The 18,317-nt window shown below is 45.7% G+C and overlaps 1 protein-coding gene across 1 annotated transcript; it reads right to left on the bottom strand.

Annotated features, from left to right (window-relative positions):
- Positions 1-8,414: 8,414 nt before the first annotated feature.
- Positions 8,415-15,088, bottom strand: LOC132590299 (zinc finger protein 135-like). The gene is made up of 3 exons (XM_060263340.1): positions 15,055-15,088; positions 10,349-10,375; positions 8,415-9,793 (listed from the first exon to the last, which is right to left on the bottom strand). Exons 1-3 carry the CDS (start codon positions 15,086-15,088, stop codon positions 8,415-8,417), a joined length of 1,440 nt encoding a protein of 479 aa, XP_060119323.1.
- Between the last annotated feature and the right edge of the window lie 3,229 nt (positions 15,089-18,317).

Below are 18,317 nucleotides of genomic sequence, written 5' to 3'. Positions count from 1 at the left end.
CCCAGAAAATCTAGACCGGGCACTACAGGAAGTGGCTGGATGGCTCAGACTGAGCGGGCTGAAGCTAAATCCGGCGAAGACAGAGGTCCTTTGCTTGGGTCGTCGGGGTCCGGAGAGGGAAATCCCCCTACCAGCTTTTGAGGGTGCGCCGCTGATAGCGGCGGACAGGGTCAAAAGCCTGGGGGTACTATTGGAGCCCTCCTTAACGATGGAGGCTGATAGCAGCCACCGCCAAGTCCGCCTTTTTTCATCTTAGGCGGGCAAGGCAGTTGGCCCCCTTCCTGGAGCGCGACGATCTAGCAACAGTGATCCGTGCCACGGTCACCTCGAGGTTGTACTGCAATGCTCTTTACATGGGGCTGCCTTTGTGCCGAACCCGAAAGCTACAGCTAGTGCAGAATGCCGCGGCCCGGCTGTTGTTAGGACTCCCAAGAAGGGAGTACATCCGGCCAGGGCTCCGGGATCTGCACTGGCTGCCAATAGCTTACCGAGTCGGGTACAAGGTGCTGGTTATTACCTTTAAAGCCCTATATGGCCTAGGACCTGCCTACCTGAAGGACCGTCTCTCCCCACATGTTCCCCAGAGAGTACTGAGATCGGGAACTCGAAATCTCCTAGTTATCCACGGGCCAAAAGAAGCCCGCTTAAAATCTACCAGGGACCGGGCCTTTTCTGTTATGGCCCCCTCCTGGTGGAACCAGCTGCCGGAAGAGGTGAGGGCCCTGCGGGACCTTGCCCAGTTCTGCAGGGCCTGTAAGACAACCCTCTGCCGGCTGGCTTATGACTAGCTGGTACAAGAAACCAGGTGTAGTTATAATAGAGGTTGCTGTCCCTAATGTTTTAAATGTTTTAAATATCTTAAAATTTAAATGTATTAACTATTTTAACTGTTTTTATGCTTAAATTGTACTTATGTGGAACTTTGTGCTGTGAGCCGCCCTGAGGCACTTGTTGGGAAGGGCGGGATATAAATCTTAAAATAAATGAATGAATAAATAAATTTCCTGAATTGTATTTATAAATGGCTGGCCTATTCCATATTTTGACATTATGGACTACAAAAATTCACGGGACAGTGCGTCAAATGCTTTATATACATCTATTTTAAGTAATCCTAGTTTCTTAGCCTGGCTATGGCAGATTACATTTAATATATTTCTTATGGAATGTGCTATACTTCTACCCCGGCCATCGAAATAGAGGGGCACCAAAGAAGAGGTACAAGGACTCCTTGAAGAAATCCCTTAGCACCTGTCACATCAACCATCACCAGTGGTCTGACCTAGCCTCAGATCGCAAAGCATGGAGGCACACCATCCACCAGGCTGTCTCTTCCTTTGAGAACACACGCATAGCTGGTCTTGAGGACAAAAGGAGATTGAGGAAGAATCGCACTGCTACAGGACCAACCCTAAATCAGACTTTTCCCTGCAGCCGCTGTGGCCGGACCTGCCTGTCCCACATTGGTCTTGTCAGCCACCAGCGAGCCTGCAGCAAACATGGACTATTGCACCCTTCTTAAATCTTCGTTCGCGAAGCCAAGCCGAGAGAGAGAGAGAGAGAGAGAGAGAGAGAGAGAGAGTTTCTTAGCCTGGCTATGGCAGATTACATTTAATATATTTCTTATGGAATGTGCTATACTTCTACCTTTCACAAACCCATACTGATCTTCTTTTATTATATGAGGTATTACGTTTTGCAATCTGTTTGCCATTATTTTGGCAAAAATTTTATAATCTTGATTTAATAAACTTATTGGTCTGTATGAGCCCACTTCTTGAGGATTTTTCTGAGGTTTCACTATTAAAGTTATTTCCGCTTTCCTCCAGATATTTGGAGACCTTCCTCCCTTTAGGATAGTATTAAACACTGTTTGCAATTCCAGGGTCAATATTCCTTTCATTTCCTTGTAGAATTCTGCTGTAAAACCATCTAATCCCGAAGATTTGCCAGTTTTTAAACCCTTTATTACCTCAACTATTTCTTGGGTAGTGATTTCTTTCTCTAAACTTTCTTTATCCTGATCTTTTAAACTTATTCCTATTTGCTCCACAAATTCAACTATGTCTTTTTTTGCATATAAAGTTTTATAAAAATCCAGGAAGGCTTCTCTAATCGCCTTGGGTTCTGCATTGTATTTGCATGTGTTCTTATACTTTTCACCCTTTGCTTATGCCTTCTACTCTTCAAATAGTTTGCCAATCTCCTATTTGAGTTTATTGTGATCCTCTGAAATTAATTCCTTACATAGTTTGTTTTTTTCCAGAGTGCCATAGAGTCAAGAGAATCTAATTGTCTCTTAAGTTCTTTAATTAATTTTTGCCTATCTTGGCAAAATGTTTTTACTTGGTGTCTCTGTCATATTTCCAGTTCTTGTATTTTTCCTGTCTTATTAAAAAACCATTCTTTTTTATTTCCTTTTCCTTCATTATGCATTGTCCCCCGATTACTGCCTTAGCTGCATCCCAAAGAATATCTGTGGCCACTGTCCCTCTATCTTCCTTAAAATATAATTTTCCATAACTTTTTTTATCTTTTTCTTTAGTCATAATCATATTATTACATCTCCACATTCTTTTAACCTGTTCACCTTTTATTTCTATTTCTATACTCAATGGGGCATGAGCAGAGATCCATATTGGGTGCGTTGTTATTCTTGTCAATTCCCAATTATTTGATCTTTGAAAGATTATATGATCTAAGCATGAAGCTATTTTATGCCTGCTGGAAAAGTGAGTTGGTTGGGGGTTCAAACTTAAAGCTTCATATGCTTCTATCAGATTCCACTTTTCCCACCTAATTTAGTGACATCCATGTTAAAATCTCCTGCTATTATCACTTCTCCTTCAGAGAACCTCTGTAACTTTTGTAATACTGTTACTAGAAATTTTTTCCATCCTTTGTTTGGGGCATAAATAGTTATCAGTGTTATCAATCTATTTTGAAAGGAGCATTTAGCCAAGAGATATCTTCCTTCCCCATCACTTAATACATCTATCAATTTAATGTCATTCCTTTTGTGTGCCAGAATTGCCACGCCCCTTGCTTTTGCAGTACTTCTTGCTTCAGCTAACACCTCCCACTGTGGGTCATTAAATAATGGTTTAGTATCCTTTTTGACTTTGTGTGTTTCCTGTAAGCACGTAATATCTATATTTTGTTGCTTTATAAATCTAGCAATACTTTGTTGCTTTATAAATCTAGCAATATTTTGTTGCTTTATAAATCTAAACCTTTTGAGATTAGAACTTAGACCATTAAAGTTCAGTGAAAGCATCTTCAACATTCTAATCATTTTTTTACACTAAAATTCCCCCGTCCCTCTGGCCGAACGTTTACTTAATTATCCTTCCCTTCCTGCTTCCCAACATCCCTTCCCCCCCTCCTCCACCCCCTCCCTCCTGCCCCTGACATAGAGCTTGTAACTGGGGGTGATTCCTCATCCCCTCTCTATGCCTTTGAGTATGCACATCCCCCCCTCCTTCATACTTAATTATATCCTTAATTTATGACCTCTTATTTTATGAATACTTCCCTTTTCTTATGAAAGCGTCCTTTGCCGTTTGTCCTGACGTGTGGTAGATTCTTCTTCTTCTTCTTCCAATATTGAAGTCTCCTCCATTGGTTGGGAGTCAGTGTCTCCTGGGTCGATTTCCAACTTCTCTAGTAGTTTCACTGCTTCATCTGGATTTCTTGCCATCAGTCTTTTCCCCTCTCTGAAAATTACTATAGAAGCTGGATAAGCCCATGTGAACTGCATTTTGTTCTGGAAGAGCCTCTCAGCATATGGTTTCATTAAGCTCTTTTGTTGCAATGTTTCCTGACAAAAGTCTTGTCTTACAAAACCCTTTTCCCGTTTATGTTCCAGTTGTTTGTTCTTCTTCAGAGCTAGGAATACTTGTTGTTGTAATTTCTCCCTCGCAAATTTAACTATCACGATGCGTGTTTCCCCTCCTCTCCTTTTACTCCGCAGTCTGTGTACTCGCTCTATCTGCTCTTCATTTAATTTTATTCCCTGCTCTGAAATCCATTCCATCATGCTCTTCTCTACCTGTTTTGCATCTACTTCTGAGATTCCATGTACAATTAAATTGGCCCTTCTATTCCTGTCCGAAAGCTCAGTGATTTGTTTCTTCAGCTGGTTAATCTGCACCTTATATTCTTTTGTGGCGCTATCAGCTTTCAATGCCAGTTCTTTGACCCCTTTTAACTCCATATTTAATTGGCACACCTCCTTTTTTACTTCTGCAATTTCAGCTCTAATTTTCTCATTAGATTCCAACACTAAGTTTTGAAATTGTGTCATTTGCTCAGATAACCCTTTCACTGTAGTCGCCATTTTAAGCAATCAGTCACGGCTAGCGTCGACTTCTTATCTTGAAAGTTCAATAAAAGTTTTCTTACCAAACGCAGCCGTTGAGTTTTCAAATCAGACTATTCTCTACTTCCTTAGACACTCTCCTATTTATATCTCACACTGTAGTGGGAATGTTTACATTCCTTTTAGGTCATAATTCTTTTTCCTTCTAGGAGGGGAAGGCAAAGGGTTCTTAGAGCATGCGCACACCTCTCGACCATATAGGGCTTTAAAGGTCAGTACCGAACAGATACGGAACACAATAGGTAGCCAGTGCAGCTCTTTCAGCACCGGTTGAATGTGCTCCCATCGAGGGAGCCCCGTTAACAGTTGTGTTGCAGTGTTCTGCACTAGCTGTGGTTTCTGAGTTAGGGTCAAGGGTAGTCCCACGTACAGAGCATAACAGTGATAAATAACCTGTCACCCCTAACCTGGGACGGTTACAATTCATTTAATTAAGCTTCACCTTTCCTTATAGTTCAAAGTGCTTATAATAACGGTTGAAACCATTTTCATTTAAGGAAAAAGGAAAGGAAAGGTCCCCCCTGCAAGCACCAGTCGTTTCCAACTCTGGGGTGACGTTGCTTTCACATTTTCATGGCTAACTTTTTACGGGGTGGTTTGCCATGGCCTTCTCCAGTCTGGGGACTCATTTGACTGACCTCGGAAGGATGGAATGCTGAGTCAACCTTGGGCCAGCTACCTGAATCCAGTTTCCACTGGAATCGAACTCAGTCATAAGCAGAGAGTTCAGACCACAGTACTTCAGTACTGTTGCTTTACCACTCTGCGCCACGGGGCCTCTCATTTAAAAATACTTTTAAAAATCCCTAGTCCTCCCTCCGTTAAAAGAGATGCCTGCCAATTCAAACCCTCTAAAAAGAGTTCAGTTCCCGCTAAAGAAAATGGCTGCCTTGGAAGGTGGATTCTGCGTAGGGTTACCAAGTCCGACTCAAGAAATATCTGGGGACTTTGGGGGTGGAGCCAGGTGTGGCAAGCACGATTCAACTCCCAAGGGAGTTTTGGCAATCACATTTAAAGGGACCTCGTGCCTTTTAAATGAATATTAAGAACATGAGAAACCATGCTGGATCAGGCCAAAAAAGCCAGGTGCCATCTGGAGGTCCATCAGTGGGGCCAGGACACTAGAAGTCCTCCCACTGTGCCCCCTCCCAAGCCCCAAGAATACAGAGCATCACTTGCCCCAGACATAAGAACATAAGAGAAGCCATGTTGGATCAGGCCAATGGCCCAGTCCAAGACTTTGTGTAACACAGTGGACAGAAAAACTAGGTGCCGTCAGGAGGTCCATCAGTGAGGCCAGGACACTAGAAGCCCTCCCACTGTGCCCCCAAGCACCAAGAATACAGAGCACCACTTGCCCCAGAGAGTTCCATCTATACTTCTTGGCTAACAGGGCTCCAAGTGTCCTGGCCCCACTGATGGTGCCTGGGTTTTTTTGGCCTGATCCAACTTGGCTTCTCTTATCTTCTCAACATTCAAGAGTCCAATTGGGATCCCTCTGTTAGGACCACCCGACCATGATGTTTGGGACACTAGAAGCCTTAACGACTAACAAAATTTCTGGCAGGCTGTGAGCTTTTGTGAGTCACTGCTCACCTCCTCGGATGCCAGTCATTAGTAGGAGGAAAATTTTTTAAAAGGGGGGAAATCAAAACAAGACAGAAGAAAAAGTTTCCTATTATAGAAAACCCATTCATCAAATGACATAAAAGACCCTGGGAACTTCTACATGCCAAGCAATTTCCGTAGGCCAGTGTTTCCCATTTGCAAGGTCGTGACCCAGTACCGGGCTACGGAAGCCTCACTACTGGGTCACAAAAAAAGCCAAAGCTAGCCCCGCCCCCAGCAAAGCCTGACCTGTACTCTGTTTCCTTTCTTCCCCTGTCTCTGTTGTGCAGAGAAAAGCTAGCCTTGGAGACTGACACAGGCTGCAAAGCCTGATCTCCATTTGGCTTCCTTCCTTCCCCCGTCTCTCTGTTCTGCAGAGAGGAGCTAGCCTTGAAGACTGACACAGGCTGCAAAGTCTGAGCTCCATTTGGCTTCCTTCCTTCCCCCGTCTCTCTGTTGTGCAGAGAGGAGCTTGTCTTGAAGACTAACACAGACTGCAAAGCCTGACGTCTATTTGGCTTCCTTCCCCCTTCCTTCCTTTTTTTTTGTCCCCCCCTTCTTTCTTTCTTTCCCTGTAAGTGGTGCTCTGTCTGTATTCTTGGAGCTGTGGGGGGTGCAGGAAACACAGACATGGGAAACACAGCCAGTAAAAAGCTGCAAACCCCTCAGAAATATTTTGGGATAACTGCAGTCAAAAATTTATTGTGTATACCTATTGGCCATTACAAAACAGAACACAAACGCCAAAGTTCACAGAAAACATCTTAAAAGTTCCCCAGAAGGGCCGCCCTCAAGAAGTTGTTGTTGATGGATGATATTGGATTTATACCCCACCCTTCACTCTGAATCTCAGAGCAGCTTACAATCTCCTTTTACTTCCCCTCCCAACAACAGACACACTGTGAAGTAGGTGGGACTGAGAGAGCTCTGACAGCAGCTGCCTTTTCAAGGAGAGCTCAGAGAGCTATGGCTGACCCAAGGCCATTCCAGCAGCTACAAGTGGAGGAGTGGGGAATCAAACCTGGTTCTCTCAGATACGAGTCTGAGCACTTAACCACTACACCAAACTGTCCATCAGTTACATTTGATATCACTCTTGCTCTTATCAGCTGCAAGGGCAAGCAAAGAGACTCTATAAGATACATGAGCATCACTGTCAGATAACAGAGACAGAAAGTTTCAAACTCTCAGACCCAGGTGACCAGGAGGGGAAGAGGCTAATCCCCCTAAAGGAAGGCCTCCAGCAGCATTAAAGAGCCTACCAGCCAATCAAGGCCGAATGATTAAGTATCATTTGCAGGTGTAGGATGCTTAGGGAGAACACACCAAAGCCCCAGCTGGAATACTTCACAGAGGGTTAGAACACCACTCCTTTGGTAGCTGGAGCCAAAACAACTTACAATTTGTGTTGCTGGTCAAATATCTGAAAGGGAATGAACTTCAATAACAAATGATACTTCTGTTCACCCCAGCCCCCACAATTAGATGGAAAAAATACAGTTTAAAATAATACAGTAATTTACAATAATCTCATAGCAATATTCATCGACTTATTAAAATTAATTTCAATGGACCAGATAGCTATGTATAAGGAGTATAAGTCTGATGTACCTGATACACATAAGAATCTCTTAAACAACCTATGAACATTCCTTAGTTCAGCTTCGTTTTCTCAGATTAATAAACAATCTAGGGTTGCCAACTGGCTGGAAGAAAAGAGTCTGGTGTCCTTTTGACACCATATGGGGTAGTGAGATGTATCAGAAGGCTTCGAACACGGCTAAAGCTTCTTCCATATTGAGAACATTTTTAATATTTCTTCCTGGTTACAATAACATTTCTGCGTAGATTCAAGCTTTATACAATACTTTATATAGTGCCAATTCTTTATACGGAATGTGGCTCTGCTTTAGTTATAAAATAAGATAAAAGCTGCTTTAACAGGCTAAGCAATTACAAGATCTCTCCCCTGTGTGGGTTCTCTGATGACTTTGAAGATTGCCACTGTCAGTGAATCTCTTTCCACACTCTGAGCATTCAAAAGGTCTCTCCCCTGTGTGGGTTTGAACATATGAACATATGAAGCTGCCTTATACTGAATCAGACCTTTGGTCCATCAAAGTCAGTATTGTCTTCTCAGACTGGCAGTGGCTCTCCAGGGTCTCAAGCTGAGGTTTTTCACACCTATTTGCCTGGACCCTTTTTTGGAGATGCCAGGGATTGAACCTGGGACCTTCTGCTTCCCAAGCAGATGCTCTACCACTGAGCCACTGTCCCATCACTGTTCTCTGATGACTTTGAAGATTCTGTCTCTCACTGAACATCTTTCCACTCTGAGCATTCAAAAGGTCTCTCCCTTGTGTGGGTTCTCTGATGGCATTGAAGAGTGCCACTGTGACTGAATCTCTTTCCACACGCTGAGCATTCAACATGTCTCTCCCATATGGGTTCTCTGATGTCTTTGAAGAGTGCCACTGTGACTGAATCTCTTCCCACACTCTGAGCATTCAAAAGGTCTCTCCCCTGTGTGGGTTCTCTGATGCCTGTGAAGACTGCTACTTTCAGTGAATCTCTTTCCACACTCTGAGCATTCAAAATGTCTCTCCCCGGTGTGCGTTCTCTGATGCCATTGAAGATGGTCACTCCGACTGAATCTCTTTCCACAATCTGAGCATTCAAAAGGTCTCTCCCCTGTGTGGGTTCTCTGATGAGTTTGAAGATTGCCACTCCGACTGAATCTCTTTCCACACTCTGAGCATTCAAAAGGTCTCTCCCCTGTGTGGGTTCTCTGATGACTTCGAAGACTGCCACTCCGACTGAATCTCTGTCCACACTCTAAGCATTCAAAAGGTCTCTCCCCTGTGTGGGTTCTCTGATGATTTTGAAGACTGCCACTGTGACTGAATCTCTTTCCACACTCTGAGCATTCAAAAGGTCTCTCCCCTGTGTGGGTTCTCTGATGACTTTTTAGACTGCCACTGTCAGTGAATCTCTTTCCACACACTGAGCATTCAAAAGGTTTCTCCCCTGTGTGGGTTCTCTGATGACTTTGAAGACTGCGACTCACACTGAATCTCTTTCCACACTCTGAGCATTCAAAAGGTCTCTCCCCTGTGTGGGTTCTCTGATGACTTTGAAAATGGCTGCTCTGACTGAATCTCTTTCCACACTCTGAGCATTCAAAAGGTCTGTCCCCTGTGTGAGTTCTCTGATGACTTTGAAGACTGCAACTGTGACTGAATCTCTTTCCACACTCTGAGCATTCAAAAGGTCTCTCCCCTGTGTGGGTTCTCTGATGACTTTGAAGATGGCAACTCTGACTGAATCTCTTTCCACACTCTGAACATTCAAAAGGTTTCTCCCCTATGTGGGTTCTCTGATGCGTGTGAAGATGGCTACTGACAGTGAATCTCTTTCCACACTCTGAGCATTCAAAAGGTTTCTCCCCTGTGTGTGTTCTCTGATGAATTTGAAGACTGCTACTGTCAGTGAATCTCTTTCCACACTCTGAGCATTCAAAAGGTCTCTCCCCTGTGTGGGTTCTCTGATGCCTGTGAAGACTGCTACTGACAGTGAATCTCTTTCCACACTCTGAACATTCAAAAGGTCTCTCCCCTGTGTGGGTTCTCTGATGACTTTGAAGAAGGCCACTGTGACTGAATCTCTTTCCACACTCTGAGCAATCAAAAGGTTTCACCCCTATGTGGGTTCTCTGATGCCTGTGAAGATGGCCGCTCTGACTGAATCTCTTTCCACACTCTGAGCATTCAAAAGGTTTCTCCCCTGTGTGGGTTCTCTGATGACTTTGAAGACTGCTACTGTCAGTGAATCTCTTTCCAGACTCTGAGCATTCAAAAGGTTTCTCCCCTGTGTGGGTTCTCTGATGCATCTGAAGTTTCCGTCTCTCACTGAACCTCTTTCCACATTCTGAGCATTCAAAAGGTCTCTCCCCTGTGTAGGTTCTCTGATGACTTTGAAGATGGCCACTCTGACTGAATCTCTTTTCACTCTCTAAACAGTCCAAAGGTCTGTCTCCTTTGTGGATTCTCTGATGCTTTTGAAGATTCCCTGTCTCACTGAATCTCCTTCCACTCTCTGTGCATTCAAATGATTTCTGCCCTCTTCGTTGTCTTTGGTGCAGAGGGAGCTGTGATCTGATTTTGAAGTGCTTTACACACTGAACGGATGTACTTGCCCTCATTATCCTCTGCTTTGGAAAACGTGCATTATGTCGTCTTCTATTTCTCTTCTCAGGTGTATGGCTGCCTTTCTTTCTCTTAGGTCTTCCTGGATTCCTGATGTTTTCTTTCAAGTCCACATTTTTAACTCGATCTGGCAACTGCTGATCCAGTTTCTCACCCTCCTCATTGCTCTGATCGTCGTGGGCTGGAATAAGAAGAAAGATCCCATTAACACCTGGAGGGCAGGTAAGTTCTAAAGGCATCGATGTGACTGCAGGAGGAAAGGACTGAGGGCCCTTTGGCCTCCTTCGGCTTGCCTGATCTTAACCTCTCTTCCACCCTCCCCGAGATATCTAGTCTTTCAGGATACCTCATCCCTACGAGAGTCACACCTGAGCTCTTGCTCAGAGGAAGCTCCTGACCCTACAAGTCCCAGTCCCCAGAAGGCCGCCTGTCCCTGCAGTGAAATGTCTGATTCTACCAACCAAATGTTGCTCTGAACTCAATCCAAAATCACCCATGGCTATTCCTTGCCTCTTCCAGGGCCAGTTTGGTGTAGTGGTGAAGTGTGCGGACTCTTATCTGGGAGAACGGAGTTTGATTCCCCACTCTTCCACTTGTAGCTGCTGGAATGGTATTGGATTAGCCATAGTTCTCGCAGAGCTGTCCTTGAAAATGCAGCTTCTGAGGAGAGCTCTCTCAGCCCCACCCACCTCACAGGGTGTCTGTTGTGGTGCGGGGGGGGGGGGAAGGTAAAGGAGATTGTGACCGCTCTGAGACTCTTTAGATTCAGAGTATAAGGCGAGATATAAATCCAATATCTTATTCTTCTTGACATCCCCAGAAGGACTCCTCCTCCCACAGCGGGTTGTATGATTGTACCAACCTGCACTGGAGACGCTGTACTGATCGCCTGTAGTGTTCTCAGCCTGGCTCAAAGTGCTGGTTTGGCCCTTTAAAGCCCTATATGGCTTGGGACCTGTCTACTTTCTGGACTACCTTTCCCCACACGAGCCCCACAGAGCACTACGATCAAGCTCGTTAAATCTGTTCAAGATCCCCGGGCTAAAGGAGGCCCGTTTGACCACTACAAGGGCAAGAGCCTTTTCCGTGGCTGCGTCTGCCCTCTGGAAGGCCCTCCCTGAGGAGACCAGGGCCCTGCAGGATTTCTCACAATTTTGCAGGGCCTGTAAGACATACCTGCTCAGGCAGGCTTTTAATAAATAAGTGGAGGCACTTTTAACATCTATGGGGTGTGTACTATCTACCCCACAATGGCATCACAAATTAATTCAAAACAGACAGAGCGCGCTATGTGAACTGTATTCAAACTGTTTTAATATTTTAATAATGTTTTATTAAGAACATAAGAACATAAGAGAAGCCATGTTGGATCAGGCCAACGGCCCATCCAGTCCAACACTCTGTGTCACACAGTGGCAAAAAATTTTATACATACACACACACTGTGGCTAATAGCCACTGATGGACCTCTGCTTCATATTTTTATCTAAACCCCTCTTGAAGGTGGCTATGCTTGTGGCCACCACCACCTCCTGTGGCAGTGATCTGTGTAGACCTCTCTCGGCTTGGCTTCGCGAACGAAGATTTAAGAAGGGTGCAATAGTCCACGTTTGCTGCAGGCTCGCTGGTGGCTGACAAGACCAATGTGGGACAGGCAGGTCCGGCCACAGCGGCTGCAGGGAAAAGTCTGATTTAGGGTTGGTCCTGTAGCAGTGCGATTCTTCCTCAATCTCCTTTTGTCCTCAAGACCAGCTATGCGTGCGTTCTCAAAGGAAGAGACAGCCTGGTGGATGGTGTGCCTCCATGCTTTGCGATCTGAGGCTAGGTCAGACCACTGGTGATGGTTGATGTGACAGGTGCTAAGGGATTTCTTCAAGGAGTCCTTGTACCTCTTCTTTGGTGCCCCTCTATTTCGATGGCCGGTGGAGAGTTCGCCATACAGGGCAATCTTGGGAAGGCGGTGGTTTTCCATCCTAGAAATATGCCCTGCCCAGCGCAGCTGCGTCTTCAACAGCAGTGCCTCGATGCTGGTAACCTCCGCCCTCTTGAGGACTTCAGTGTTGGTCACAAAGTCACTCCAGTGGATGTTGAGGATGGTGCGAAGGCAGCGCTGATGAAAGCGCTCAAGGAGTTGCAGGTGATGACGGTATAAAACCCACGATTCGGAGCCGTAGATGAGGGTTGTCATCACAACCGCTTTGTAAACATTGATCTTTGTGCCTTTTTTCAGATGCTTGTTGCTCCACACTCTTTTGTGCAGTCGGCCAAAGGCACGGTTTGCCTTTGCCAGCCTGTTGTCAATCTCCTTGTCGATCTTGGCATCTGAGGAGATGATGCACCCCAGGTAGCTGAACTGCTGGACTGTCTTCAGAACTGATTCACCCACAGTGATGCAGGGAGGGTGATAATCTTCCTGGGGTGCAGGCTGGTGGAGAACTTCTGTCTTCTTCAGACTAACTTCTAGGCCGAATAGCTTGGCAGCCTCTGCAAAGCAGGACGTCATATGCTGCAGAGCTGATGCCGAGTGGGAGACAAGTGCAGCATCATCAGCAAACAGTAGCTCTGTGGCAGTGAATTCCACATGGTAATCACTCTTTGGGTGAAGAAGTACTTCCTTTTATCCGTTTTAACCTGGCTACTCAGCAATTTCATCGAATGCCCACGAGTTATTGTTATAATGTGAATCTGTCATCAAATTGTGACCGTTGTTAGCCGCCCTGAGCCCGTTTGGGGAGGGCGGAATACAAGTGCAAGAAATAAAAATAGAATAAATAACTAAATCTTGCTCCTAATTCAATCCAAACTCCCCGATGGCTATGCCTTGCCTCTTTATTGGGCTAACTGAATGATACTTACTGTCAGACAGGTCATTTGGGGAGGAAATTGGCTCTTGAGATCCTCTTGAGAAACTCCCCAGCTTTTCTTTGGATGCAAGGCGATTGTCTTTCTCCACCAAAGTCTCGCTTATACTTCTGACTTCATTTGCAGAGAGAGAGAAAGAAAAAGTAATCATTCTTCTATCGGGAAGGAAATAAATTCTGGAGTAAAAATTCTTCTGGAATCATGGTCAGGATCTTAGCCCGCAATCCCAACCAGTGTAAGAGGGACAGATTTGTGAGGCAAAGCACCCTAGTTCCCCTCAAGGGTTAATGTGAGCATTAAATGGTCCGTCTGACTTGCAGGTGTTGCTAATTTGACACCCCCCCCCCTCCAGCTTATCTTTCTCAAGGCTGGCTTTGGTGAATCCTGAGAACCTGTATCCAGTTGTGCAACCAGGAGTTAGGGGGGGACTGGGTGGGCGCTGACAGCTTCTGGAAGATTCCATCAGTGAGGACCCTCGATTGGGTCATTCGGACCACCTGACACTACAGAGGTAGAAGTATAACACCAGGGGGACCCAGGCTTGGGTTCTTGACAGCATCTTTCACAGGTCACAGTCAAAGGGGATGTTTGTAATCCCATCCAGGGGGGAGGGGGTGTTGTAAACGTAAGCAGTAGAGAAATGAGGATCTGGCCCCTTCCGGATTCTTTCTCAGGGGTTCTTTCATTTCCACCTTTGCCTCCGGCCGGGAGACCTTCTCAGTAACACCAACAAAATGGGATCACACTTCACATTACACACACCAAGAGATACAGACCCTCTGATGTCCTGGCTAACAATGTTTAGTAAAACTTTTTTAGAAAAACCATATAATTTTTTTGTACATTACAAAAGCACAAGAAAGTTCCATTCTCACATTACAATATTACAAGAAAGGTCCAATGTGCACCCAGAAACTTACCATTCAATCCTTTTGGAGCTTGCTTTCTGCCATCAAAAGGAACGGCTTGCTCCTAATAAAAATATTTTAGAGAGCAATTTGCCAGCAAGCTCCAGAAGGCTTTTGCATCGGGTTGAAGAAGTGGTTCAGGACTGGTTTAAGCTCCTAATAAATATATATGTACACTTAAGTGGGATTGAGTTGCAAGTTTTTAATAACAATTAACAATATCTTAAAATTTAAAAATTATCTATTTCCATTCAGCTTTGTGGTGTCTCCTGTTGTTACCGCCCTGGTTTATCCCACGATGACAGAACTTGAAAAACAAAAACAGATGTTGCAGAAGTGCATTTCCATTCAATTGTTACAAGAGGCTGACAACCCTGAAAGAAATAAGGACTACTCTTCAGGAAAAACTTCATTGACAAAATGAGCCTATATCTCATCTAAATCTGAGAGGCTCACTAGACCTCTCTCCAGGCCCGTAGCCAGAAAAGTTCTGGGGGAGGGGCCCCAGAGGATAAAAAATTGGTGGCGGGGCTGCACAGCAGCAGTGGGGAATTCTGGCGAAGGCCGCAAGAGTGGTTATGAGAGTGGGGGCCACCAGAAAAGCGGCGGGGAGTTTGGGACGGGGCCGCAAGAGCAGCGGCGGGGAGATCGGGCGGAGGCAGCCAGACCAGCATTGTGGAGATCGGGCGAGGGCTGCAAGAACAGCGCCGCAGAGATCAGGGGCCACAAGAGCGGCAGGGAAAGGAGGGACAATACTTGTTGAGGGGGATTGGGTAGAGGGGCCGTTCCCCCCTGGGGCCTCCCTTAGCTACAGGCCTGCCTCTCTCGTAATATTTTAATGCGAGAATGGACCTTTCTTGTGCTGTTTTAATGTAGAAAAAGATTATATGGTTTCTCCAAAAAGGTTTTACCAAACATTGTTATCCGGGACACCTTCTCAGGCTTCGGTGACGGCCACAACACTGGTCTCAGTCACCCCTCACCAAAGCTGGAAAGACCTCAAAATGATGGATTGCTGTTCAACAGTTTGATTCCAGCATCCTCCCAGAGGTACCAACTCATACCTTTGCCCCTTTTGAAAGCTCCTTACCCAGAGAGATGACACTCCCGTAGTTCTCCCGCATAACTTCCCTGTAGAGAGTCCTCTGGCCCGGATCCAGCAGGGCCCACTCTGCTGGGGTGAAGCAGACAGAAACCTCCTCAAAGGAAACGGGGCACTGAAAGAAAAAGGAGATTCCCTCGTCAGCGATCACAAAATCCTAGAGTTGGAAGGGACCTCCAGGGTCCTCTAGTCCAACCCCCAGCACAATGCAGGAAACTCACAAATAGGTCCCCCTAAATTCACAGGGTCTTCATTGCTGTCACATGGCCATCTAGCCATCTGCCTTATTTTCTTTCTTTTTAATGGTTTTAACTGTTTAATTTTAACTGTTTTATTGTGTGATTTAATTATTTTATTATGTCGTAATCCACCCTGAATCCGACTTGGGAAAGAGCACACTAGAAATCCCCAAAATAACAAAATAAAATAAAGAAACCTCCAAGGAAGGAGAGCTCACCACCTTCTGAGGAAGCCTGTTTCATGCTGGACAGAGATTGCACACTGGAAGGGAGGAATCTGGGGCAGAACAGGACATACGGCTTGGCGTGGATAAAGGGAGCTGCATTTAGATCCTCTCTCATCCGGATCCTTGTAGGAACTGGGAGCAAAAGCCCCCCCTCCCCGAGAAAGAAGGGGGACCCAGGCTGTCTCCCGCTCATCTCCCCTACCTGGACTAGAGGTGAAGCAGCCATTTCCACACCTCCAGCAAGACAGCGGCTAAACAGCATCTCTCCACTGCCTGTTCATAACAGAAAGGAAGAAGGGAGGGTGTTTGACTTCTTATTCCATTTGCTTTGTCGCTCCTTGCTTCACGCATCCCCTTCCCGAGAGTCTGAGACAAGCCCTGTGTACACTCAACACATTCTTTCACACTTTTTACTAAATCCTGGGATAAGCAGAAGAGAAGTACCCATGAGCCTCGGGGTGAAAATCTCTGCCAACATATTTCAGACTTCAAACGTTCCCTGGGAACTCTGGAGTTCCTAAAGTTACAGCATTCTGCTGGATCAGAGCACAAACTCAGGAATCCCATTCTTCTGCCGGCTGGGCCCTTGAGTCTGGGCTGGGGGAGGATATAGACAGGGATGGAAATGACGTTGCATGAAATGTCACCATCACATTCAGCCCAAATCCCAGATGTCACTGGAGCATTTCTGGAGAATCGAGGGCAGGGGTGTCAAACACTCGGCCCACGTGACAGAAGCGGCCCGCCCAGGGCTTTGATCAGGCCCACGGAGCTCTTTTCTGCCCCCTCTTGTCCTTACCCTTTGAACCTCGAAGACTACCTCCCTTTCACTTCTCAGACTCTTTGAGGCTCTGAGGCAGAGTCTCCTTCAGTTGGGAGCTTCAAAAGGTCTTTGAAGCTTCTCTTGAAGCTCCCAGGCTGAGTCTCAGTTCCCGGCTCTTCCTGCCTTTCTTTGCTGGCTGCTGCAAAGAAAACGTGGGGTAGATATTAAGGTCCGTTCCATGTTTTCCTTGCAGCTTTGAGTTCCTATAAGCAGCTCAAACTCTCGCTTCCTGGAGTTGTGTCCTTGCAAACAAAAGGTTGATGCTTTCAGCCAGCTTATCTGTTGAATGGTGCCAATCTAGTGAGTACTCTAATGTGGGAACCCACAGCCAAAGGGGGATATTATACTGGAAAGCCATTGCACACCTGAGTAGACTTGGGGGTGGGGGAGAAGCTTAGAATGCCATTTCATTGTTTCCACAGAGTCAGACCCTTTGTGCTTTTTCTTGATGTTTTATTTTAAAAATTGAAGTGCCAAATTCCACTGATCTTCCACCTTTCCAACTTAAAAAAAAATTGGAAAAGTTTTAAGCATGTTCGTATTTTAAGTTTAAAACTATCTTTTAACTGTGTTTGTCTGTGTCCATTATAAAGTTTATAGCTCCACCAACGTTCCCGCTAAGCTGAGTTAGTGTGAGCTATCTCACAGCTTTTTAGCCTCCAGCTCACACATTTTTGTCTTAGCTCAGGAAAAATGGCCCCGGAGCAAGCTAATTTATGCAGTACCTCATAGCTTTATTGTCAATAGCTCACACAGTAGAATTTTTGCTCACAAGACCCCACACCATAAAGGGAACATTGATCTCCACTACCTGGCAATATATTTTATGACAGACACGGCCTGGCCCCACGAAGTCCCACTTGTGTCAGCTCCAGCCCTCCTAACGAAGGAGTTTGACACCCCTGATCTAGGGTACTCTCTGTGCCAAGCTTCACATCAAGGCCTCCCCAAATCTCCTGGGGTTCCGGCCACACCCTGTCATCCCAATTGCACAAGTCTGTTTTCCACAGTGACCCCTCAGATGCTCCTATAAGCACAGGCACAGAAGCCACATCTCCCCCTTGATTATTGGCCTCGAGGAACTGGTTTCCAGCGCTGTGACCTTAATGCTCTCCCCATCACATTCACGGGGTGCCCCAATCGCCTCCAGGCACAAAGAGTCCTTACCAGAGGAGAAGGCATCTTGGGCACCCTCCTGGGCCTGCGCCCCCTGCCCTTGCTCCAAGGAAGCTCTGTCTGCCCCAGAGAATGCAGCTTCTGCCTTCACCGATGGTCCCCACATCTGAAATGGATAAGAGATGGGATGGAAAAGAGACCATGCACTGGATCCTGCCCCACTCCCAGACTCTGCACCCTTCCATCAGCAGACCTGGTCAGTTATCTGGAGGGAGCAGAAATTCTCTAGAAGAAGCTGCAGAAGGAAGCTGAGAAATCTCCCATTTGGAGGATTAACACTTGGACAAATATCCCTCAGGGAAACTTTAGCAGAAGCTCAGATATTTATTTATTTATTTATTATTTGATTTATATCCCGCCCTACCCCACCAAAGCGGGCTGAGAGCAGCTCACAGCATAAAAATTCTAACAATAAAATTCAGAATTAAAATACAATAGTAAATACATAGTTAAAACATTAATATCGATACATCAGTCCATATTAGTGTGCTATCTATAAACTTTCTTCAGTATTTCGGTTCCGGTCAGTTATAAGCCAACCGGAAGAGGACTGTCTTACAGGCCCTGCGGAACTGTCCATAAGAACATAAGAGAAGCCATGTTAGATCAGGCCAATGGCCCATCCAGTCCAATACTCTGTGTCACATAAGAACAGAAGAGAAGCCATGTTGGATCAAGCCAATGGCCCCTCCAGTCCAACACTCTGTGTCACATAAGAACATAAGAGAAGCCATGTTGGATCAGGCCAGTGGCCCATCCAGTCTAACACTCTGTGTCACACAGTGG

This window comes from Heteronotia binoei, chromosome 2 (genome assembly GCF_032191835.1).
Source record: "Heteronotia binoei isolate CCM8104 ecotype False Entrance Well chromosome 2, APGP_CSIRO_Hbin_v1, whole genome shotgun sequence".
NCBI classification, from domain to species: Eukaryota; Metazoa; Chordata; class Lepidosauria; order Squamata; family Gekkonidae; genus Heteronotia; species Heteronotia binoei.
Note: the sequence above shows the minus strand (reverse complement) of the source record. Positions and strands in the feature narration are given on the sequence as shown.